At 40.4% G+C, this 26,608-nt stretch overlaps 1 protein-coding gene across 12 annotated transcripts in view; it reads left to right on the top strand.

Annotated features, from left to right (window-relative positions):
- ankhd1 (ankyrin repeat and KH domain containing 1) overlaps window positions 1-23,336 on the top strand; it is a 167,367-nt gene extending 144,031 nt beyond the window's left edge. For 6 of the 12 annotated variants that reach the window (XM_080201530.1, XM_080201528.1, XM_080201526.1 and 3 more), the window contains 7 exons: window positions 3,396-3,560; window positions 7,490-9,132; window positions 10,977-11,168; window positions 13,003-13,257; window positions 13,371-13,546; window positions 18,073-18,240; window positions 22,816-23,336. In XM_080201530.1, the coding sequence (XP_080057656.1) occupies window positions 3,396-3,560; window positions 7,490-9,132; window positions 10,977-11,168; window positions 13,003-13,257; window positions 13,371-13,546; window positions 18,073-18,240; window positions 22,816-22,875 (2,659 nt within the window). In that variant the 3' untranslated portion in view covers window positions 22,876-23,336. The remainder of the gene's footprint in view (window positions 1-3,395; window positions 3,561-7,489; window positions 9,133-10,976; window positions 11,169-13,002; window positions 13,258-13,370; window positions 13,547-18,072; window positions 18,241-22,815) is intronic. The other 6 variants (XM_080201536.1, XM_080201529.1, XM_080201537.1 and 3 more) reach the window with 4 other exon arrangements.
- Window positions 23,337-26,608: the final 3,272 nt, after the last annotated feature.

The following is a 26,608-nucleotide window of genomic DNA, read 5'->3' as shown; positions in this document are numbered from 1 at the left end:
CGCCCAAAACTGCACACAGTACTCCAGCTGCGGCCTCACCAATGCCCTATACAGCTGCAGCAAGACCTCCCTACTTTTATATTCAATCCCCCTCGCTATGAAGGCCAGCATCCCATTCGCCTTCCTGACCACCTGCTGCACCTGCAAGCTGGGTTTTTGCGACTCATGCACAAGGACCCCGAGGTCCCTCTGCACCGTCGCCTGTTGCAGTTTTTCGCCACGTAAGTAATAGTCCTTCCTACCATTCTTCCTACCAAAGTGGACCACCTCACACTTGCCAACATTAAATTCCATTTGCCATTTCCTGGCCCATTCGCCCAGCCTATCTAGATCCTTCTGCAGACTCTCCACACCCTCCGCACAATTTGCCGTTCCCCCAATCTTGGTGTCATCAGCAAATTTCGACACCCTGCACTCGGTTCCCTCCTCCAGATCATCTATATAAATGGTAAATAGCTGAGGCCCCAGCACCGACCCCTGGGGCACCCCACTAGTCACCATCCGCCAATCCGAATAGCACCCATTGACCCCCACTCTCTGCCTCCTATTTGACAACCAATCCTCTATCCACGCTAACACCCTACCCCCAACTCCATGTCCCCTGACCTTTTGCAATAACCTCTTGTGAGGTACCTTGTCAAACGCCTTCTGAAAATCCAGAAAGACCACATCCACCGGCTCTCCTCTATCCACTGCCCTAGACACATCCTCATAGAACTCCAGTAAATTTGTCAGACACGACTTCCCTTTAATGAAACCGTGTTGCGTCCGCCCTATCAAGCAATTCCCTTCAAGATGCCTCGCAATTTCCTGCTTAATGATGGATTCTAACATTTTACCTACCACAGACGTTAAAGTAACCGGCCTATAATTCCCCGCCTTTTGCCTGGCACCCTTCTTAAACAACGGCGTAACATTAGCCGTTTTCCAATCTTCCGGCACTTCCCCAGAATCCAGCGACGTCTGGAAAATAACCACCAAGGCATCCACTATCACCTCCGCCATTTCTTTCAGAACCCTCGGATGCATTCCATCCGGTCCTGGGGACTTGTCCACAATCAGCCCCTCCAGTCTGTCGAGCACCACCTCTCTAGTAACAGTAATGTCATTAAGACCCTCCATTCCTACCACCTTTCCATCGCTAACACCCGGCAAATTATTCACGTCCTCCTCCGTGAAGACAGAAACAAAAAAGTTATTCAAGACCTTCGCCATATCCCCATCCCCTACCACTAGCTCCCCTTTCTCATCCTCTAAAGGACCAACGTTCACCCTAGCCAGCCTCTTCCTTTTTATATATTTATAAAAACTCTTGCTATCCTTTTTTATATTAAGTGCTAGCCCAGCCTCATAGCTTCTCCTACCCTCCTTTATCAACTTCTTTGTCAATCTTTGTTGACATTTAAACCTTTCCCAATCCTCTTCTCGCCCACTGCTCTTAGCTACTCTAAATTCCTCCGCTTTTAATTTAACACTTTCCTTCACCTCCTTCGTTATCCACGGCTTATTACCTCTCTTCCTACTGTCCTTTTTAACCATCGGAATAAATTTCTGCTGAGCACCAAGAAAGATCTCCTTAAAGATCCTCCACTGCTCCTCAGCAGACCTACCTTCCAACACATTCCCCCAGTCCACATTCGCCAATTCTTCTCTCATCCTACCATACTCCCCTCTATTCAAACAAAGGACGCGCGTCCGGGAACCCACTTTCTCCTCCTCCATCTGCACCAGAAACTCCACCATACAATGATCACTCTCTCCAAGAGGATCCTTCACCGCAAGGTCCCTAATTCTGCGAGTTTTTACAGCTAATCAAGCCTTAAAGGTGCAGACAATGGGAGATAGCATTAAGCATAGGTTAAAGAGATGCGTATTGTCTCCGGGCAGGACAGTAAATGAGATTTTGCAAGCCGAGGCAAGTCATGGGGGATACAAATAGTGTGACATGAACCCAAGATCCCGGTTGAGGCCGTCCTGGTGTGTGGAACTTGGCTGTCAATTTCTGCTCAGCAACTCTGCACTGTCGTGTGTCGTGAAGGTTGCCTTGGAGAATGCTTACCCGAAGATCTGATTCGACCTCTGGTCTTACGCCAGTCCGTTCTGTGCTTACTCCAGTCCAATGCTGGGACCTCCACATCAGTGTTGAGAGACAGGGCTATTTTTATCGTCTGTTTGTATTTCCTGCTACCCGGTGTCTTTGAATTTATTAGGAGCTGTAAGTGATGTCATTGATTTTAGCCTGCTGTTTTGTGGTTCTTGCCCAGTTTCATGTAGGAGTTTCCACACTTTTTGGTTTGTGTGAGAGGTTAGTCTTCTCTGCTGTTTCCCACCATCTTCCTCAAATACTCTAAAACAGTGCAGTTAGCACATTGGGAGGCCTTCGTTTTCCCTTTATTCTTCAATGGAGGTTCACTTTTCAGGGTCCAGCATGGGATGGAAGTTTTTCTGAAGCTCTGGAGAGTGGCAGGGGGCAGAGGCTATTTCTAAAATTTATGACCATCGGTCTCACTTGCCTTTTGCAGAGAAAAGTTGCTGAAATTGTGATATTCATGACACAAGGTAAAATGCTGTGGCATTGCAATCTCTAATGATCCCCTCCTTCAGTGTGAGATGGCTGAACCTTACAATACTGCAACAAGCTCATCTTAATGAGTTTGAACAACCAGTAGTTCCTAAGCCAGTCTTGCATTCAAAGAGCTGAAATTTGAGTAAACAATATTTGATTTGTTCCCATTTGGAATTTTTTTGAAAATGCTGCACAAACGTGCAAATCAAAATTAAGCTTTGGATATATATTGGGTTGCCCACAAATTGGATAAATAGCTTTGTCTACTATATAATAGATCTGTACCATCTATCAAACAGACTTCCATTAAGATGGATTGAAAAATCAGAGGTCAATTGAAAGATTGGATATTTAGAAGCCAATTTATGCTGTGGATGTTTCTTTCATCATATTAGCACTATCTACAAATGGCTTACTAAAGCAATTGTCTTGAACCAGAGATGCTAATTTGGTCCAGCTCCACTCCTTTAATCTTTGAGTTAGCTGGTCTTGAACGTGGCATCAGTAAAGGTGCCAGAAATTGGCCTTTGCTCCCTGACTTGGGATTAAAATTGGCCAGGATTTCCATTCCTGGTTTGCCTGATTTAAAAAAAAATTGTGGGGTCATTGTATAATGCATAGCTTATTATGATGTGTTCTATGTTTGAATACGCTGGTGTTTGTGATTCAGGTTTACATGTGAAGAATTTGTTACCAAATCACTGCAGGTGCCTTTTGCACCATATCCCAGCAAATGTTAATGTCTTTGAGATAAGAGGGGGTGGGATTTGTATGTGGAAAATGCAAAATTGAAATAATATATATTGAGAATTTTATGATTTTTATATAGAGTTGCTTTAACCAGGTCAAAGAAATTGTCTGTACCAGCGTCGGTTGTTTCAAGGATAATGGGAAGAGGGGGATGCAATATAACTGCCATCCAAGATGTTACTGGTGCACACATTGATGTTGACAAGCAAAAAGACAAGAATGGAGAAAGAATGATCACAATAAGGTAACGAAACCTTTAAATAAGAATGACAAATTTAAAGGAGAAGGTCATTTGGGTTGTTCCAGCTGTTAAACGGTACACTTGAGAAAAGCCAAATAGTTTTCCTAATCGAAAAGACCAACGTGATGCACCTGACCCATCCTTAACCCATTTTTATTTCTTTTGAATGGATTAGCTATAGTTCTGGTTCTTCATTCAAGTGACTCCGGCTGATTGTAAACAAGGACTCCTTAACATTTTCATTAAAAACAAGCAGAGCTTTAGCATGCTTTTGATTAGCTGGTGAATTAGCAACCCAAATGTGGTGTAGTGAGTTGTGAAACTAAATATGATAAACTTAATTATTTTGTGCACCAGCACCAGAAAAAATGATATGAAGAGTGATTAGAACCATAGAACCCTATAGTGCAGAAAGAAGCCCTTCGGCCCATCAAGTCTGCACCGACCGCAATCCGACCCAGGCCCTACCCCAATATCCCTAACATATTTTATCTGCTAATCCCTCTAACCTAAGCATCCTAGTACACTAAGGGACAATTTTAGCATGGTCAGTCAACCTAACCCGCACATCTTTGGTCTGTGGGAGGAAACTGGAGCATCTGGAGGAAACCCATGCAGACACAAGAATGTACAAACTCCACACAGACAGTGATCCAAGCCAGGAATTGAACCCAGGTCCCTGGAGCTGTGAAGCAGCAGTGCTAACCACTGTGCTACTGTGCTGCCCTTGTTGATTTGTTGTAAAAATCTTGATAGTTTCTTTCAGGGAATGAAACTTGTGTGTCTCTCTGTGTTCTGGTCTACATGTGACTGTAATCCTATGCTACATGGTTGACTCTTTATTACTGTCACAAGTAGGCTTACATTAACACTGCAATGAAGTTACTATGAAAATCCCCTAGCTGCCACACACTAGCACCTCTTCGGGTACACTGAGGGAGAATTTAGCATAGCCGGTGCACCTAACCAGCACATCTTTCGGACTGTGGGAGGAAACTGGAGCACCTGGAGGAAACCCACAGAATGTGCAGACTCCACACAGTGTGACACAAGGCGGGAATTGAACCTGGGTCCCTGACGCTGTGAGGCAGCAGTGCTAACCATTGCACCACCGAGCTGCCCCTAATGCTCTCTGTAGTGGCCCAGCAAGCCAGTTGTAAAATCAATCACTTTCCCGCTGTCACTATCTCACGACAGCTATTGAAGTGCAATAGATACAGCCTTTATCACCAAGAGCAAATGGAAAGATCTTCGCATAAAAGTTGCTCAAACTGACCTCAGTAGACTGAATTAAATGTTTATTCCCCCTCAGAATTTTGAGTACTTTTTGGTTTTGCATTAAAAATGAGAAGCATAATGTTCAGACTTGCCCGCACTGAGACATTTAAAGTCAATTCTTTATTCGTTAGATTTTTTTCTTCTGAGCCCTCTAACACAATGCTATTTTTAAGTTTGATCTCCAAATTGCTATTTTCTATGTTCTTGCTACTAAGCCATTATTTACAATGGTTTTTCCGTTTTTGGGAATTAATATTTTCTTGTGTGGCGTCAGATATGAACACAGTGGTCTACCTTATCTAATTCTTTCATCAAGAAGGTATGGCTGAAAAAGTTTCTGCATAAGAGTTTCAATTAACCAACCAAATAAGTTTGTCTACATGTTGGGACTGATCACGATTGTTTCCATTCTGTTTATGCAGTGAAGTTTTCAGACTTGGTCATTGAACTTGAATAACATTCCAAACCTTATCCAGGCATTTACTTGTCATTATCATGTGTATTGTGATTATGCGCAAGCGCTGATTTGATTTCCCTTGGTCTCTCATTTAAGAAAAATAATTGTTTGAATACGAGTTGTGTCCAATCATAAGCGTTTTCCAATACTCATAGGATTAAAACAAATATAAGATAATGAAGGGGATATAAAGGGTAGAGGTAGAGAAATTTTTCCCGCTTAGAAAGGATAGCAGGACTAGAGGGCACAGCCTCAAAATAAGGGGGTACAGTTTAGATCAGAGTTGAGGAGGAACTTCTTCACTCAAAGGGTGGTGAATCTCTGGAATTCTCTGCCCGTTGAAGTGGTGGAGGCTACCTCGCTGAATATATTTAAGTCAAAGGTAGATAGGTTTCTGATAGGGGTATTAAGGGTTATGGGGAGAAAGCGGGAAAGTGGAACTGACCCACTTCAGATCAGCCATGATCTTATTGAATGGCGGGGCAGGCTTGAAGGGCTAGATGGCCTACTCCTGCTCCTATTTCTTATGTTCTTATGTTTTATGTCCTTATTGACACAAAGGTATAATTAATCTCACGCACTCATGTATTACATAAGAACATAAGAAATAGGAGCAGGAGTGGGCCATCTAGCCCTTCGAGCCTGCCCCGCCATTCAATAAGATCATGGCTGGTCTGTCGTGGCTCAGTTCCATATTCCCGCCCCCTCCCCATAACCCTTAATCTCCTCGCTTATCAAAAACCCATCAACCCGCGTCTTAAAAATACTTAGCGAGGCAGCCTCCACCACCTCAACGGGCAGAGAATTCCAGAGATTCACCACCCTTTCAGTGAAGAAGTTCCTCCTTAACTCCGTTCTAAATCGCACCCCCCCCCCTTTATCTTGAGGCTGTGCCCCCTAGTCCTACTGTCCTTTCTGAGCAGGAAGAGTCTCTCCACCTCTATCCTATCCATCCCATTCATCATCTTATACGTCTCAATGAGATCTCCCCTCATTCTTCATACTCTAACGAGTACAAGCCTAGTTTATTCAGCCTCTCCTCATAGCTCAACCCCCTCAACTCCGGTATCAGCCTAGTAAACCTCCTCTGCACTCCCTCCAAGGCCAAAATATCCTTGCGTAAGTACGGCGACCAAAACTGCAGTGATGGTCAGATCTGATTAAATGCAAATTTTATTATTTAACATCTTCCTTATATGCATTAGAAAATTGAAATCTACTAATTTTGTTGAACAATTGTTCTCCATGCAATTGAACTAGCTGAAAGATATGTTATTCAGTTAACCACACAAAAGCTTAATGTGAATTTAAGAGGTACGTATGACAAATTTTCTTTGGGATTTATCAATAGGCCAAATTTTTAATTTTTAGATCAGAATCTTAAAATTGCTACATTTGGCATTCTTGAATGATTCTGAAGGTCCCTCAATTCTGAGAGGAATCCAGTTTGTATGGAAACATTTTAGTTTCAGCATTCTAGCTGAAAAGAGATGGGAGGGTGGGATTATATTGGGAATAGTGTTTGCCTGATGGAAAGATTTGGGTTGGGCTGAAAGAAAGTGGCCCTGAAATCAATGCAACTCTGATTCTTGCTTCACAAAGGGCTGTAGCTTGCTGGCTTCAGGCTAGGCATATAGTATGGTGATAGTTTACAAGAATTAAAATGGCTGAGTGAAATTTACACAGCTTTGGTTAATTATTTTTAGAATTACTGGATTAAGGTTTCCTTGAATTAGTTTCAATCCCTAACTTGAATATTTATTCAATCCAGATCTAAAATATGACATTGATAATAAAATCAAAGCTTGTTGGTCACAAAAATATTGCAAATTTGCTATGCAATGTGCCTTTCTCAGTAATGCCGTTTATAGCATACAGACATTCAACATTCAGCAGGTGCTGTCAGACCTGCTGAGACTTTCCAGATTTTGTTTTTCAGATTCCAGCATCTGCAGTATATTGCTTTTATCTTGGCTGGAGGTGTTGTTAGTCCAGGCCTAATAGAGAGTTTTAATGTTACTGATTATGCTTTTTTTTGTGGAACAGCATCTGGAATATCTACTGTGATTTGATGAATGGTCAGTTGTACTTTGGATTGAATAAGTATTGAGTCTGCAGATTTTCACTGCAAACGTAAATAAACAAATTCAAAGAAAATTTTATCTCATTGTGAAACTTTACATTGTACTAATTTCAGAGGAGGCACAGAATCAACAAGGCATGCAGTGCAGCTCATCAACGCACTAATTCAGGATCCTGCAAAGGAACTGGAGGATTTGATCCCTCGGAATCATATTAAAAGCGTCGCAGCTAACACAAGAATGGGGTCCACAGCTGCCACAACCACAGCTAGCACCACAACTGCCGGACACCGAATAACCGTTTCAATGATGTCTTCCTCTGCAACAGCTTCGCTGTCGACCTCATCATCCACATCATTACAATCCATTAACAAACCTGGTAAAAACATTGTGTCAAGCAATATGCGTCCTACGTTTTCAGTTTCACTTCCTTTGGCTTATTCACATCCGCAGTTAGCACACGCTTTGCTAGCTGCTCAAACTATCCAGCAGATTCGACACCCTCGGTTACCCATGGCACACTTTGGAGGAACCTTCTCTCCATCACCGAACACTTGGGGTCCTTTCCCAGTAAGACCTGTAAGTCCTGGAAGCGCCAACAGTTCACCAAAACATAATACAACTCGTCTCAACCAGGGTAGTAATACTATTCATCCCAACACTGGTAATTCCGCTTCTATCAATTCACCTTCTGTGGCTGTGAGTTCTCCAACTTTCACCACACAATCTGTGTGTGTGACGAGCAGCCCAACTCCATCGTCGGTTAGAAAGCAGCTCTTCACGTCGGTCAATAAAACCAATGTCATGATATCAGTGACTTCAGCTGTGACCAGCAATTCCTGCTCACTGCCCACAAATTCAACTGTACCAGTGAGCAATGGGCAGCCTCCTACTCCACCACCCCCTCCACCACTTGTACAGCCACCTCAGCAATCCATGTCACTGACGAAGAATGAACCATTCGCCACCTCCGCTGCGAAGGAAGAAGTGGCTACTGTAGAACAGCCTGCAGGAAGCCAGTGTGCACATTCAAACGTCTGCAACAGCACTTCAGTCAACAATAATTCTGGGGCTATAGGAATACAACCGACTTCTTCACTGCCCAGCGTTCTGCCGCAAATTCCATGCCGTAGTTCCTCTGATATTCGACCTTCATTACCGAAGCCTTACATTTCAAATACAGATCATGGATTAGTGGCCCCGAGCAGTCTAGCATCTGCTCGCCCTGTTACTATGTCGGCTTGTCCTAATGTTCAGACCAACAACACTTTACCTCAGTTAGCTGCAGCCTCTCCTCAAGTATCTCACAGAATACAGCCTGGTGCTCCTTTCTATCCCCTAGTACAGCAAGAGCCACAGTCTGTTTTTGTCCCAAACCCAGTTCCAATGGTTTCTACCCAAGACCCTATGAAGCAGCATGGTGTTCCTTCTCCGATGCAGCTTTCATCTGCACTTGGTATGCTGAATGTTTCGCAGATCCACGCAAATCCAGGAAGCAAATCCTTGCCTCCAAATTTTGGCTCAGCAGCCCTCTTCAGCCCTTTCAACAGTTTCTTCGACAATACCCAGGTATCTGCAAATCACGTATGGGGAAGTTGTCCACTGCCTTCACGGCCAACACAAGATCCAACATTTAGTGGACATTCCAACTACATGGGCAGTTCTGTACTTGGACAATTGGATGCAGTACTTCCACATGATAACTCCAAGGCTCCAGGTTTCAGACCACCTTCGCAAAGGGTGACATCAAGCCCCACAGGTGAGATGGACAGATGATTATTTTAATATATTTTGTGTATTAGTTTTGAAAATTGTGATTTAAACCATTCATTTGAACAATATTGTGTGGCAACTCTTTAAAAATTCCAAACCTTAGCCAAATTGCTTGCTTTTTCTGCATTCCCCTTTCCTTCTCTTATCCTACCCCTTTTCCAGGGGTTTCTCACTTACTGATTAAACCATTAAGACAGGGCAGTTTTGAGACGGAGACTGGAGGAACAATTTTGTTTTTCCCTGCATCTCTTTCTCCACCCTTGCCTCTTCCCCCAACATCAACCTCCTCATGAGACGGTTTGTCTGGTTTCCTTGTCCTTAATGTCCTGCTGAAGGACCCATTTATTGTTATATAATTGAGGAGTTTTAATCAGTAACAATGCTAGTGGCTTATTGTAATTCTCAGGAATTGGCAAAGGATCTGTTATTTGGAATCCTCCAGTTGTTGAGCTACATTAAAATTGGATTGCCTATTTCAAGATTGTAGAAATATTATTCAATGTCCATCCCTCACTCCACTCTACTCGACAATGGGGAAGTGGTGAGGGGGCTGCATGCTAACACTGAGCATTAACATCACCTCAGCAATTTGCACTTTACTAGGTCTTAAACTAGCTACAGATTGTTTGCTCCTCATTAACCACAAAGTTCCCTTTGAAAATGGGTACTCTTATCATTCTCCATAATTGCGACTCGTGTCAGTAGATGATCTCATTCTCAGCTTTTTGGCTAAGATCAAGAGTCAGACCAAGCCCAAGATTGGGTGCAGTGCCTCATCTTGTCAGCTTGGATCTTGTTTATTCCTTTTTATTGGATTCAGTTGGATTTTGAATTTAGTTTTTGGAGCAAAGAAGAATGGATTTGAGTATAACCTGGTCCATTCTGAGCATTGACTTTATAACATTAAGGATGGAGTAAAAAAAAGGATCAAATCCTTCCAGTATTAAGAAAGTTGAAAATAACCCAAATAAAGTTATGCAGTTTTGAAAAATGGCTTGTGACCTCAATGTTAGACTTTAGACATGCAAACGACCTTTTGAAGGGATGCAACCTTCTCAATGATCCCATACTAAATTATAAAAACCTGTTGCAGAACCTCGAATTATAGTCCTTGATTTTAGAATGTTGAGTGATAATCTAACATATTTAAAATACATTAGATATCAAAGAATCATATATGGTTTTATTTCTGCTAGGATAATCTAAAAACAAGGGCCACAATCCTAAAGCTGTATTAATTGGGAGAGCAGTCAGGAAGCACATTTTCACATGGTGTATTGGAAATCTGGAACTTATTCCTCCTCAATACTGTGAATACTGGGGCAATTGAATTTTTTTTTTGGTTAAGGTCAAAGAATATGAAGAAAAGGCAGGTAAATAGAGTTCAGATACAGATCAGCCATGATCTCGTAAAATGTTGGAACAGACTGGAGGGGCTGAAGAGCCCATTCTGTCTTTATTAGGTAATGACCATGGGACATTTTTCTTAGATTAGAATAACTGGAGCTTACTGACATGGTCTGTTTGTGGCATGCCAAAAACAGCTCAAGTTTTAGAGTAAAATAATATTTTAGAAATACATTTTTAAATTAGTTAATTTACAATGACATGCATGTCTGTGCTTGCATTTTAGTTTTTTTTTGAAACACTGCAACAATAGTTTACTACCCTTTTTTGCAACGAGACTTCGGTGAGCGCTACTCTCACTTAGTTTGGATTATTACCCCTTTAATAAAGAGAGAAATGTACAAGTTATAGATAAGTCACTTTTTATAATGTGCATTTCTCAAATATTCCATTACATGTGATTTTTTAAAAATGTTTTTGAAGGAATGTCTGCTATGGACCCATCAGGCAATGCCATTTCTTCCTCTTCCACCCCATTGACGAGTTTTGCTCCAAGTATGTCTGGAACTCAGGTGTATGTACAAGGACCAGCCCCTGTAGGAATGCCTGCTCCTAGCTTCAGCAGACAACATTTTTCCCCACACCCTTGGAGTTCAACAACTGCTCCAGCTACATGTATGTACAAGCCAATCCTTTCTATATTTTAGTTGCGTTTTTGGGGGTGGGAGGTTATGCTCCTTAGATTAGGATCCACTACTTGTTAAATGCATTAAAATACCATTTTAGGAAATTTTAATAGGTCCAATTTTCCAAATGTAGCAATAAAATTATGGTGCACATTTTGCAAAACCAAATATTGGAAAAGAGGCATCATCAAATATTATTAGCCCTGAGAATTCGGAAACAGTCAGTGGTCCTTGTGGAAATATTGCTTTCAAAAATGTTTTTCTTGTACGTGAGACCAGTTAAGTTTGATTAATTATCCAATTACATCAGAAAAGTTATATGAATACATCTCTAATGTTCTAAATGCCCCCTGTATGGTGTGAATAAATGCCTGTCGGCAAATTAATCTTAGTAGTATAGGTGATATTTGCATCCAGTTCATTTACAGTGAAAACTAAGTCTCTTGCAAACTTCAGCCAATTCCTTGCTTACCTTTCTTTGTTTTCTGAGTGCCAAATGCTTATCCCGCAGAATACATTATGTTGCACTTCCATGCAAGTGTCTAAAGCCATGGGTTTATATATTGGTGAGTTCTAGACCAATTTAGCAATATGTATTTGGAGTGCACGTGGCCAATTGTTTGTGCCCAACTTGGAGGAAGCTATTGAGTAATAGCTATTGTCCTGCAATGACATTCTGTAAAATGCATTTTTAACTTCCATCAGTATTTAGGATGAGGGGGATGGCCAATAACATTAAGATTCAATCTAGCTAGTATGAAAATTGATTGCTGATCTCAAAACAACTTGTATTTGCGTATGGTGCCTTAAATGTAATAAAAATGTCCTAAACTGCTTCATGAGAGCACCATCAGCAAAGGTACAAGAAATTGATGGGTGTCTTTCCATTTTTGAAAGAAGACCGAGTTGAAACGCACTTGAAAAGTTATACTTGAGTAGCTTTACTTTCAGCTTAGCTCTGTTGTCAGACACTGGCTGCTCAATGCCTCAGACTTGCATTTGTATGAAGAGACTTGTTTGGCAAAACTCAAGTCAGTTTTACTGAAATCAGAAATTTTGATTTTGGGGATTTCCTTACATTTTCTGGGTTCCTTCCTGAAAACAAATCTTGTATAAAAGCACATTAAAGTAAATGAACTCAATCCATAAAATATTTCCCCAGTTGCACTGCAATTGATGTGATTGCCCCTCAGCTTCTTTGTTCCCTTAGATATTAGTTAAAGATATCTTCTCTTGTCCACAAACGTATTTTAAAGATTTGTAGTCCACTTTATGCTAATTAGTTTAATTTTCCCTAACGTTGGAGGAGTTTAATACATTACATATTTAAAGGTAGTGTCCATTGCAAATTGCATTAACACAGCACTGATGCTCAGAATATAGAACTAGACATGACTTGCATAAATACGTTTTTGGAATTTCTTTCATTAACAATGACGTTTGCATGTCTAAGTAAGCTTTCTTCACAATATTTTGACTGCTATTTAAATGAAGTGCAGAAACATTTCTGACCAACATTTAAATGAAGTCTTGTTGGAGTCTCCATCTCTAGACCGGTTACTTTGAGTTTTTGCTTTCTCAAACTAAAAATAGGAATCAAAAACAGAAGTTTAAATATGATGCTGTCCTTCACTTTTAATTTGTGAACAGCAAGCAACAAAAGTTTCACGTTGGATTTTTTTCACTGTACGTGGTTCAAAATTTAAAGCTACAAATTATTGAGCACTGCAATTAAGAATTATACTGTTATATACGATGCTGTTTTGACAATTGTTGGATGTAATTTATGGGGATCATAATTTTTGTGCATCATTTCCACACAGGTGAGTCCCCTCCATCAGTGTCTTCTGGAGCTTCTTCACCCTTATCTGCTGCTTCTGCACCTCCTTCCTTGGGCCAACCAAAATCGAGTAACGCAAATCAGGATCGTAAGGTACCACCACCAATTGGAACAGAAAGATCAGCTCGTATTAGGCAGACTGGATCAATGACTCCACTTTCCACTATGGTGGGTAGTAACCTGACAACTCCTGTTGGACAAGGAGGGATCTGGTCCTTTGGTGTCAGCAATAATTCAGGTGAGGAGTTATTAATTATGGTGTTGGAAGGATGTGTAAGGAGTGTATCTGACAGGGCTACGTTTTAAAGCTACAAAATCTTGTCATTATCTTAGAATGCGTTTCTCTTTCAGATGGCATATCTGGCTGGTCCCAAGGTGTGATGGGTGGTCACTTAATGCACCAATCTATGTCAGACCCAGCTTCATTTTCACAACATCAGACATTGGAAAGAGATGATACTGGAATAGTGGCACCGTCAAACACCTTTCATCAGCCAGTGCCAAGCAACTTCATGGATTATAACAAGGTTAGTGAAAAGTTTGATTTTTTTTTATAAAAAAAAGAGCGTGACCATCAGGCAGCAGTAATTTGTACATAATCAAAATGTGCAATGAATAAAGACACCAAATAAGTGAAACTAAAACGAAATACTGGAAATACCAAGATCTGGTAGCTTTTGTGAAGAGACAGTCTTTTCGGATTTATGACTTGAACGTTCATCAGCTTGAATCATTGACTGTTTCTCTCCATAGATGTTGCCAGGCCTATTGAGTACTTTTGCTTTTTAGCACTGAATTGGTGTTTATTTTTTTCACACCTTCAGCATGGTTTGGATAAAAACCTGTGCAAATGTTCTTGTTGGAGGCTTGCGTTATTCATAACTGATTTCATACAAGCACTGTTTCAAAATAGTTTTTAAGTAGGCTTTGATTCTAAACTTCAGTTGCTTCAAATTGCAAACCATTATAGAATAGCTAACCGCCTTCAGTTTTTACTCTATGTAAATGTGGCAATGGCCATCAAAACATGACACTTTTTTAAATTTTAAAAAATTAATGTGATGAAATAGCTCAAGGTGCTTCAGAGGAGCATAATCATAACAATTGACATGAAGCCAATATAGGATATGAGAATGGATAAGCTAGGTCAGAGATAGCAATTTAAGGACTTCTTGGGCAGCATGGCAGCACAGTGTTTAATGCTGCTACTTCACAGCTCCAGGGACCTGGGTTCGACTCCTGGCTTGGGTCATTTGTCTGTGTGGAGTTTGCACATTCTCCTTGTGTCTGCATGGGTTTCTTCCCACAGTCCAAAGATGTGCAGGTTAGGTTGATTGGCCATGCTAAAATTGCCCATTAGTGTGAGATGCCTAAGTTAGAGGGTTTAGCGGGTAAATATGTGGGGGTAGGGCCTGGGTGGGATTGTGGTCAGTGCAGGCTCGATGGGCCTAATGGCCTCTTTCTGCGTTGTAGAGTTTATGATTTTATGATTGCTTTCAAGGAGTTTGCAAAATGCTGTTGGAGGTAACTTTGGGGATATTTCCTCCCCCAAGGGACTCAAAATGCAATTGGGGAGTGATGCAGAATACGAAGAAGTGGTCAGAGTGTGACATGAATAGACTTTGTGAGCTAACAAAGTGGAGGATCTGACTGAATGTGTAGGAAAATTTATATAGAGGGTGAAGTTAAGGAAGAACGGTGAACTGTTGAGAATGGGCAAAATGAGTTCAGATGATGCTTAAGATCTCCTAGCATGAAAAATCTCTTGATAGATTGAATGAGGAAAGCAAGAAAATATCTTGGTGAAAAGAAAGAATCAATTTTAAACAGAGTGGAACAAGGTGAGCTGCTCAAAACAGAAGTTATCAAAAGTAGAGCAATGATTAAAGATGGTATTTAGTGCTAAGGGCCACAATATCAACATGGCAGTTTGAATGGGACAATTGGCGGAAGATATAGTCAGGCATGGAGACTTCGGTGAATGGTAAGGTATTACCATCTGAGCCAAGTTTTCATCAAGGTCGTATCAAAGCAGTCATTAATAATATCATACAGCAAGGGCTATGTTTGCAACTAAACTAACATTCTGGAGGGAGATGCAGAGAAGAGCAATGACTGTTGGAACCACTGGTAGAGAAAGTCCAAGGGACCAGTGGTGGGAGGAATGAGTAGGAGGGAAGGAGCTTGGCAACATTAGCTCCCAGCTTCATCTCAAAATGATGCAAGTTATCCAGTCTTTTCCACATGAGTCTCCTATATTTGAATTTCAGTTTTGTTAAAACTTTTCTTTGAACTAAGAAAGGAAACTACCATAAATAGAAAAAAGTTAATTGCTAAATGTCAACATAACAAAAGTGCAAAACACCTTTTAAAATTTCTGAAGCTAATCTCACAAGTTCAACAGATTAAGTTTTCTAATAAAAATTAGAAAAATTTACGGCACGGAGGTCAGTGATTTATTATGTCAGTGCTGGCCGGAGAAGAATTTTGCACCCGAATTTCACCTTCCAGCTCTTATTGTATATTCCTATAGATTATGGCACCTCACTAACCATATCCATATGTTTCATCAGATGTGATGATGATTTCCGCTTCCATCACCCTTTACAGGCAGGGAGTTCCAGATCCCCACCACCCCCAGGTGGATAAAAATACTCCTCCATTCAACCTCCAGTCCTTCTACCAATTAATTTAGTTCTGTGCCCCCCGGTTATTCATGTCTCAGCTAATGGAATTAGGCTATTCCCTCTCTGTAGACACCATAATTTTGTACTATCCATTTAAACGTCATCTTAGTCCCCTGTGTATCAAATAAAAACAAACCCAGCCTCTTTAAACTATCCTCATAGCTACAGTTCTCCATTCCTTACACATCCTTGTAAATTTCTTTTGTGCCCTCCTTTTAGGACAGTCACATTCTTGTAATGCAGTGACCAAACAGTATGCAATACTCTTCGCTGCGGTCTAACTAGTTTTTTATACAATTTCAGCATAACTTCCCTACTTTTATGTTCTAGGCCTTGGTTAATAAAGGCCATCCCATATGCCTTGATCACCTTTTCCACCTTTCTGACCTTCTCAAGGATCCATGTAGGCATGCAGTCCACGGCCCCTTTGCTCTAACATAGTTTCCCAACTTTTCCAGCCACGGAACCCTTTTGAGCCTTTGAGCACTGATGGAACCCTTAATGAATGTTCCTATTATGTTGAAGAGCTGAACCACAAAGTTGTTTTTGCACAATAGGTACAAACATACAAAACAATATTGACGTTTTTCTATTTCTCATTTGCATTTTTTATTACAACTTCTCATTTAACAAATATTTAGTGACAAAATAATAAATCTTAATGGGAAGAGTCATGCTATTGTTTTGTTCATAAATTTAGTTAATATTAGTAATGTTGCTAGAGTTAGATTCACAGGCGCACGCACCCACCCAAAATAAAGCACACACTCCTCCCCCTCCCCCTCTCTGTCACATGTCCATACCCACATTCATCCTCCTCTGCTCCTCACCTGCCTCTCCCTATCCCCAGGCCTGCTCCTCTGTTATGCATCCCCCCACCCCACCAACCTCTCACTTTGTCACCCACCCTCCCCAGCCTCTTGCTGTGTCGCACTCTCGCCCTCCCCTTTGACCCTTGCTGCAGCCAGCCTAACTGCATTGCCTGCTCTGCTGTCCATTTGTCTTTGCTGTTGCCCTGACTTTGCTGATTTTTGCCTCTATTTCCAGTTCATTCAATCAGGGGTTGTTTTCTCAGTGCATTGGTTACTGATAAATTGACTAGTGCACCTATCAGTAGCCAACCCACTGAAATATTCCTTTGACTGGACAGTCTGGAAGGACAGTTTTTATTTCAAATTTAAAACAGCCAGACATACCACAAAATCCCTGGATGGGAAACGCCGGTCTAAATCATTTTCAAGCCTACACTTCGCAGAATCCTACTATTTATTGTGTGTTCCTTTACCTTGCCGCCTTCATGCACTACTTCACACTTCTGCAGATTAAATTCCATTTTGCATTCTTCTGCCCACTTAGTCAGTTGATTAGATTATTTTGCAGCAGTCTCAGGCTTCCTCTATTGCAATCTAATTTTGCCAAATTGCGTTTGGCTTGATTTAAAAACTGACCATTCCTCAGTTTAATGCTTTTAATTTTGGTCTGCCTTTGATTTTTTTCCCCAGAAAAAAAGGATGGTCAATCTTGACAGCCTTATTTGAACTGTAACATTCAAGTTTATGCTTAAAACAATAGACTACTGCCTTGTAACGCCGCAAGAACAACTGGTCCAATCTAAGCATCCCGAAAAATGTGGCATTCTTCAGTCATTTAGAATAATTGTTTGTTAGTGCAGAATCTACTTTTCTTGCGTATTTGGATATATTATTTGATCACTTCATTGTGAAGCAGCACAAAACATGCATTGAGTGCAGGTCATATGTTTCCTAAATTAGATGGAATGGCTGATTCTAATGCTGTCGATGCAGTCTTTTTAATGTATCAATAAACTGCAATTTTTAACAGCATTGTTAGCCCTGTTTTTTGAATTAAAATGAATAAGTAATCAGTAAGAATTTTTTTCTCCCTTAATTTGAAAACTCATTTTTTTTGTGGTTTGAATTTGTGAACTCCCTCTATTAATCCAGTGGTTTAATATGGTTCCACAGTTGAATATTTTTTGATTACAATCCATGTACTTCATTGAGAAAGACAAAGCATGCAGCACAAGAGATCATTTTCTTGAATACTGACATTGTGTAGAAAAAAATGCAGTCTTTAACCTGGGTGGTTATGTTTGATTTGTCTAAATTTAGTAATTAAGTATCAATTGATTAAGTGTACAGTGGTTTGGTCATGAACATCAATTAAATAAAGGCTTCATCTCCTCCAGTTACTGAACTTTGATGTACTAATAAGTAAACTGCTACCTAAATGTGAAAACAATCATTGGATGCTGCCGTTGAAATGATATTATTATGTTATAAAACCAGAAAAAAAAAACCTGTGGCTGTTTCATGAAATCTTAAATTATTCTATTTCCATTTTAGCAGGGCTTGCCACTTTCCATGTATGGGAATGCTATGATTCCTCCACATCCACAGTTGGCCGATGGTCCAGGGGCTCCTCTTTTTAATGGACTTCATGCTACAGATCCTGCCTGGAATCCTATGATAAAGGTTGTCACAAACTCCTCTGAGAATGCTGATCCCCAACAGGTGAGAATAAAAATGAACTTTTGAGCTGTCTTAACATGGGGTTTAGAGCTCTTAAGTCTATAACAGGATCACGTAAGTAAAGTTGATTTAAACGTGTGTAACCAACATTGTGCATCAGCTTTCTGCTCTAAGGTACTTTAGTTGTCACTGCCATACAGCTGTACGTTCATCCTCCAATCTGCCTTTTCATCAATTAACAGCACCCAAGACACAATTAGGAATGAACAAAGAACAGTACAGCACAAGAACAGGACCTTCAGCCCTCCAAGCCTGCGCCAATCATGTTTACCTATCTAAACCAACCACTTACATCCCTCTATTCTTTGTTTGTTCACGTCTGTCAAGATAAGTCTTAAATGTAGCTAATATAACTGCCTCAATAACCTCCCTTGGCATTGCATTGCAAGCCCCCAACACCCTCTTTAAAAAAAAACTTTTCCCACGTATCTTCACTGAACCTTCCCCCCCCGCCCCCAGTTATCTTGAACTTGTGCCCCCTTGTAATAGTCATTTCTGCCCTGGAAAAAAGCTTCCAATTGTTCACCCTACCTACATCCCTCATAATTTTACAAACTTCCATTAGGTTGTCCCCCAGCCTCTGTTTTTCCAGAGAGAACAATCCCAGTTTGTTCAATCTCTGCTCATAGCTAATACCGTCCATACCAGGCAACATCCTGGTAAATCTTCTCTGCACTCTCTCCAAAGCTTCTGCGTCCTTCTGGTAGTGTGGTGACCAGAATTGGAGACAGTATTCCAAATGTGGCCTAATCAACGTTTTATGCAACTGTAACATAATGAGCCAACTTTTGAACTCAGTGCCCTGTCCGATGAAGGCAGACATGCCATATACTTTCTTCACCACCTTTTCTACCTGTGCTGCCACTTTTAAGGATCTGTGGATCTGTACTCCTAGATCCAATATGATGAAATTTGGAATTTGCTTCCACATTCAGTTTCCTTTATCGTCAATATGTTCGCTTTGTGGTTCCAGTCAGTTTGCATTTTGCAAATTTTTTTTCATCTTGTGTCACATAGTCACCTTTGTGTATGAGTTCTTTCCATAAATCTCTCCTATACAATTACATAGTTTAGTTAACATCCCAGTTGATATTACTTGATGGGAGGATTCCAGAGTGAACCCTAGATCAAAATATCAGAACTTTTACTTAAAAAACCTGGAGGAACAAAGTCACAGGACTGCTGATTAGTTTTAATAACAAGGAAAACATCTAAAAGTTGGATTATACTCCTTTACTCCCCTCTCGTGGCGAAAAACTGCAGCAGGTGACGGTGCAGAGGGACCTCGGGGTCCTTGTGCATGAGTGGCAAAAACCCAGCCTGCAGGTGCAGCAGGTGGTCAGGAAGGCTAATGGGATGCTGGCCTTCATAGCGAGGGGGATTGAATATAAAAGTAGGGAGGTCTTGCTGCAGCTGTATGGGGCATTGGTGAGGCCGCAGCTGGAGTACTGTGTGCAGTTTTGGTTGCCGTACTTACGCAAGGATATTTTGGCCTTGGAGGGAGTGCAGAGAAAGTTTACTAGGCTGATACTGGAGTTGAGGGGGTTGAGCTATGAGGAGAGGCTGAATAAACTAGGCTTGTACTCGTTAGAGTTTAGAAGAATGAGGGGAGATCTCATTGAGACGTATAAGATGATGATTGGGATGGATAGGATAGAGGTGGAGAGACTCTTCCTGCTCAGAAAGGACAGTAGGACTAGGGGGCACAGCCTCAAGATAAAGGTGGGGGGGAGGGGAGGTTTAGAACGGAGTTGAGGAGGAACTTCTTCACTCAAAGGGTGGTGAATCTCTGGAATTCTCTGCCTGTTGAAGTGGTGGAGGCTGCCTCGCTAAATATTTTTAAGACGCGGGTTGATGGGTATTTGATAAGAGAGGGGATTAAGGGTTATGGGGAGAGGGTGGGAATGTGGAACTGAGCCACGACAGATCAGCCATGATCTTATTGAATGGCAGGGCAGGCTCGAAGGGCTAGATGGCCTACTCCTGCTCCTATTTCTTATGTTCTCGTCACAAATGTGTAGCGCTTTCAAAGCTAACATCCCACTCTGAAACCAAATGGCTGCCACTGAAATGATCTTCTGTGGATTTCTCCTTAAATTTTCCCAGATGATTGTCACAAGTATTTACAAACTCCAATATCTAAGATGCTTTAAAATCTTTCAGTCAATGCTTTCCATCAGTTGTTTTCATTAAGAATCCACCCCAGGTTTTCCAGTTTTCTTGCCAAACAAAGCATCTGTATCTTTAACCAGGAATCCAGCACCAAGTTTTCCACCTCCTTTCAGGTTTTCTTTTGTCTTAAGTACTTTTACACAAACCCTAAGACTAGCCACTGATTTCCACAATTGTTTCAACTCACATCGCACAGGCTGGATTAAAATCTCTCAAATCTTGAAATCACTTCAGCTATCTTTCTGACATCTCTCTAGCCAACTTCTTGTCAGCTCCATCTGTCTTTATTGAACATTTCTCTGTTCTAGTACCTGTTTCCTCCGTTAGCAGCCTCCTCCCTGGAAATTTCACTTCATTTCATTAGTTTAATTAACTAGCTGTTCAAGTCCCCTGCACTGTTTTCTTACCATTATTCTTTACTTTTATTCTTTTATGGCTTTTATTCTCACAAAGCTGAGATGTTCCCTCTTTAGCCTTCTATAAGCAACCACTATGAATTCAGCCAAAACTCCACTTGAGAAACCTCCCTGGGTTATTAAGCAGTCTTTGTACTTCTCTCAACTTGTTTACTTTTCACACCATAACCCCTTCTATGCACAATAGAAACACAAACTAAGTGGGCCAAGCCCCCACAAATGCAAACATTGTCGTCTAGTTTGAACCTAACTATAGGTTTATCCTTCCTTACACAGCAACACTAAGCTAAACCCACTTAAATATTAGAAATAAGATATGATTTTAACAATACAAATATAGATCACTGAAAACTTGCATCTGCTTTTCCGTCACTGTTCCTCAACTTTTGCAAGCAGTGTCACTTTCACATATACACTGACAATCATTCTGTGTTACTTTGCGATATTCGAAAGTTGTTGACTTGCTTGGGTGAGCTGAAATTTGCCTTGTAATTTGTAAAATGTATTGAAATTGTTTGTTTACTCATTTTATTTACATCACTGGCAGTGTTGGTGTATCCATTGGGATCATCATTTGGGTATCTCAACATATGCACCATTGGTTGGTAATCATGGACTAGAATAAGTGTATCAGGACAACATTTGCTTAAGTCATGATGCAGCTGTTGCTCTGGATAATACATACAGCAGTGAACATTCATTGAATGGTAATATTGGGTTGTTTAGATGGTGCGGGTAAGAATAAAACAAATAAAAGTTTAAAGAAAAACAGAAGTTCAGTGGCAAGAAAGGCAGCAAAATTTAACTGACTCAAAAAAAGCTCCAAATTATGAATTAAGCACATAACCATCTTTTCTGTTGATGGAATTACTTAACTTGCTCTTCTGGGAGCCTTTGAATCTTAATATGTTAGGTGAATTAATGTTTCATGACATCTAAAGATTTAAAGTCACATGTAAAGCGATTTGCAAAAGAAGCAAATGTGTTGCACGGAACAAACTTTTCCACACAACTAGTGATTCCGATTTGGGATGCCGTGCCTGGAACTGTGGTGAAGGCAGGTTCAATTTCGGCATTAGATGAGTAGTTAAATAATAAACAAGGTGTAGGGGTATGGGAAGAAGACGGGAACAGCTCTACTTACACCTTTGCCTGGAGAGCCAGAGCAGACAACGATGGGCCAAATGGCTGCCTCCTGCCCCATAAAATTCTGTGATATAAAAATAAAAAATGCCTGAACTACTCAGCATGTCTGGCAGCATCGGTGGAGAGAGAAATAATAGTTAAAGTTTCAAGTAGATGACCTCTACATAGAGACTAAATGTTGGTTGGGTTACAGCTTTTGGAACAATTCCATTCAGTTTGCAGTCATGACTCTATGCTTCTAGTTGCCTGTCACTTAAATTCTCCGCCCACTCCCACTCTGATCCCTCTGCCCTTCATGCTATTCCACTGAAATGTAAGGAACAAACTTCACCTTTCCATTTGACACATCACAGCTTTCTGAACTCAACATTTCAGATTAAACCCTTTGCCTTCATTTTAGGGTTTTTTAATTTTTATTTTGGATGACAACTGTTGATGGTGGTTCTGCATTTTCCCATTTACACCTCCTCTAGTCGTATCTTTTATTTGTTTATTTGTCCCATTCCTACCTGCTCTTTACCTTGTGTGTCATTCCTTATTCTCTCCAATCTTCCATCAAATTACAGACCTTCTCTTGTGTCCCTTTCTCAGCCCCCCTGCTTTAAACCTGTTATATCTCTAACTTCTTCCAGTTCTGATGAAAGGTCATCAACCTGAAACAGAACTCCATTTCTCCCTCTACAGATGCTGTCAGTTTTGCTGAGTTTTCCAGCATCTACAATAATTTGCTTTTGTATGAGTGTTCTGAGGTGCTTACTTGCATGTTTCTCCAACAGGATTGTATATTCATAAATAAACATTCAGTTTTAATGACATTTTGCAGGTGTGGCCTGGAACCTGGGCGCCACATATTGGTAACGTGCATCTGAACCATGTCAACTAGAGGACGCAAGCATGCCCACAAATTCCTGACATGTCTTTCTGAGATTGAAACTAGATTGATCTGGGAAGAAATTAACAGGACAAAACTTTTCTGATGTGCCTAACTGAAATTCTGTGTGGGCTGTTACGCATGAACTTAATTGATTTACCACTGTCTATGAACAAAGTGATCACCTGCATAGCAGGTTCGGTTCTCTGGTTAGTTTAGCCATTTTGACTTAAGACTTGGGACAAACTATTCTTGTGCTGCTGGCTAAACAGTACTGTAAACTGCTTGTATGCAGCCGAGGACTAGGTAATTATGTGAATTAATCCAGATGTTTTAGAGTGGTAAATACATGTATAATTGTTTACATACTAAAAAGGGTTAAAACAAGAGTAAATTTCATGTCGTATAGTGGCTCTACTTTATGTAGCCTGTATTAATGTGAAATATTTACCTTAATATTCAATAAAAATGAACAGTACCTCATTTTTAGCGTCTTTTATTCCTGGTGATTAATTATTTGAGTTCATCAAGTTATAACTTGTGTTTCAAATTGCAGTTTATAAATACAGCTTGATTTTGTTTTAAATCACAACAGTGGCATTCGAGATATTTTGGTTGATTATTTTGCACAGTTGTGCATGCGCGCCCAGGCTACTCGTATTAACAGCACACTTATCACACCCACAATTGGTCTCAGTGAAAGAAATAGCAGTATTGATCCCAAAAGGGAAAATGCTGGAAAATCTCAGGTCTGGCAGCATTTGTAAGGAGAGAAAAGAGCTGACGTTTCGAGTCTGGATGACCCTTTGTCAAACCACTGACATTCCGAGTCCAGATGACCCTTTGTCAAACCTCTGACAAAGGGCCATCTGGACTTGAAACGTCAGTTCTTTTCTCTCCTTACAGATGCTGCCAGACCTGCTGAGATTTTCCAGCATTTTCTCTTTTGGTTTCAGATTCCAGCATCTGCAGTAATTTGCTTTTAGCAGTATTGACCATTAGAGCAGACAGATTGGTTAATTTCTCTGGAAGCAAAATTGTCAGGCTGGATTATACTTCATGATACAGTATCATGAATTAGTTAAAATAATCACTGGGAAATCTAAGACTTGGTGTTTTTTGTGTATTTTTGATAAAACTATATTTTGGAACTATGCTGCAGTGTTCCAGCTACTTGCACATCTATAAGCAGCCAGTTTCTGGTAATTATCACTCATTCTGTTTGCCAAGCCAATTTTTCTTCCAAAGAGCTTGAATTTGATTAACATATTTCAGCAAGTACATTTTTAGGTTTGTATATGGCTTTGTGCAAAATCTTGATTGAACAATTTAAATATTCTTTACAAATTCATTATCTGTAGCAAATGGTCAGAGCCATATCTACTATTTACGGCCTTCAAGTTTCATCAAATCTTATAAGAAAGCATAAGGTATTCTGTATTCAGTTGCAAGGCTGGAATGGTATATAAAGTCTTCTGTGAACTTACAAGAATTGTTAGTATATGTCATTTGCCTTAATAAAAGAATATAAGTACATCAGTTCAGAATCTAATTTGACACCAGAATAGATTATAGCTAGATTTAAGTACGAAGAGTGAGTTTTTTAGTCTATTTCTTTCCGTCTTTGGGAATGAGTAGTATTACACTGGGCCATTTTTTAAGGATATTTTCAAAGCACTGGACCACAGTGTTGAGAGGAAAATATTAATTCTTCCAGTTTTCACACTTAATATCCTCATTCTGGATGACTGGAGTGAACATCATGTGAGAATAAAACGCAATCACTGAAAATCGCATTGGAGTTGGCAGACATTGAGATCAACATAAATGATGTTGATAGCAACTGAAGCAGAGTATGACTTATTTCTCACTGCAGTTTCCCAGATTCTCTGCAGCAGAATGATGTCCGTTCCATAAGACTAAAGAGGCCTTCCTGTCCAATTCTGGGAGGTAAGTAAAATGCATTTGCTCAAATTCTTTTGTCATTTGAAACTCTCAGATTTGCAGAATGAAGCTTTAGAAATTTAGTATCGGTGTAAATGGTCTGGGCTTTGCACCAACACTATTGGTATGGTGTGAATTGAATATCAGGTTTAATTGATAATATTAAACTCGGACTCAAGAATCAGGCCAAATTTACATTTTTTGAGTACGTTCACACCGTAAAAGGAAATAATTTGCGTTTATAGAGCACCTTTCAGGACCTCATGATGTGCCATTTTACAACCAATAACACATGCTTCTAAAGCTTGGTTACTTATAGGAAATGAGGCAGTCAATTTGCGCGCACAAAGGTAAACAGTAAATGAAATAAGCAACCAACTGTTTTTTTTGTCATCTGGAGGATAATTGTTGGCCAGGGCACTAAAGCATCTTTCCGCTCTTCAAATAGTGCGTTGGGATCTTTTGCTTTTACCCAAGTATTTAGTTGTTTATCATCCCACAACACCATTGACAATGCAGCACTCTCTAAATGCTAAATTATGTGCTGAAGTTTCTGAATCAGGGCTTGAACCTCTGTAATTAGAATACATACTCCAAGGGCAATTAAAACAAGCTTCTTCCCATACAAAATATTGATTATGCCCAGAAAGAGACCATGTTATTATGCTACTGCTGTAGCATAGTAAAAATGTAATGAATATAATATTTTATCTGATTGTTTTGGGGACTCTCTAATTCAAACAATGGAGGAATGAAGTGGGTATGCATTCTGCTTTGATTTCTGCCTGACAGCAATCTTGGGTGGTTTGGTTACCAAAGGAGAAGGGATAGGGGTGGTCCTGATTGAGACTGCAAGGTGCAAAATATTCACATCTGGAAACAAACGTGTGAGCCACTGTGCTAACTGGACAGACTTTCAGTCTCCCAAGTATTTGGATAGTTGTATTTTCATAGCAAAAGAGGTGTCTCATGGAGACAAAGATGATGGTGGCCAGAACAGAGAAATCTCAGCAAGTTACCAGGCAGAATGCTAGAAGAATGGTCTTTGGTTGAAGAGGCGCATCCTGTGGTAATCTAAAGACTGGAAGATTTGCCCTGATGAAGCTGGGTGGAGAAGTCATTGAGTGGGCTTTACTGCTGGTAATTGGTTTTGAAAACTGAAGTGCCTTTTGATTGTCACTTGAGGTTATGACTTGACTGGGTGATGTGACGAGTGATACCTAGCACAAATGCAGTTGGTCATGGTTGTTGGAGGACAATCATCACAATCCCACAACATCACTGCAGGAGTTTCTCAGGATTGTATCTTGAGCCCAACAATCTTTAGTTGCTTCATCAGTTAATCACAAAGTCAAGTGGGAATGTTCACTGCACCATGTTCAGTTCCATTTTTGACTTCTCAGGTGCTGAAGCAGTCTCTGTCAATACGCAGTAAGACCTGGACAATACTTGAGTTTGGGCTTATGAGCAGAAGTAACATACATGCCACAAGTGTCAGGCAATGTCCATGCCCAATAAGAGATTCAAATCATTTCCCTCCACAACATAAACGTTATTATCGCTGAATCCCTCATTTATCTGGGGGTTACTTTTTGACTAAAAATTGAATTGTACCACTAAATAAATACTGTGGCTATAAGAGCAGATCAGACACTAAGAATTTTGCAGAGAGTAACTCACCACCCAACTTCACATTGCCAGACCACCATCTATTGGTGTCATGGGCAGAATAAACGTGGTCTCTTTCTGGGCATAATCAATATTTTGTATGGGAAGAAGCTTGTTTTAATTGCCCTTGGAG

Source organism: Carcharhinus amblyrhynchos, chromosome 13 (genome assembly GCF_965287045.1).
Source record: "Carcharhinus amblyrhynchos chromosome 13, sCarAmb.v2.hapA, whole genome shotgun sequence".
Lineage (NCBI taxonomy): Eukaryota > Metazoa > Chordata > Chondrichthyes > Carcharhiniformes > Carcharhinidae > Carcharhinus > Carcharhinus amblyrhynchos.
The sequence above is the reverse complement of the archived record's forward strand: the minus strand, read 5'-3'. Positions and strand labels throughout refer to the sequence as shown.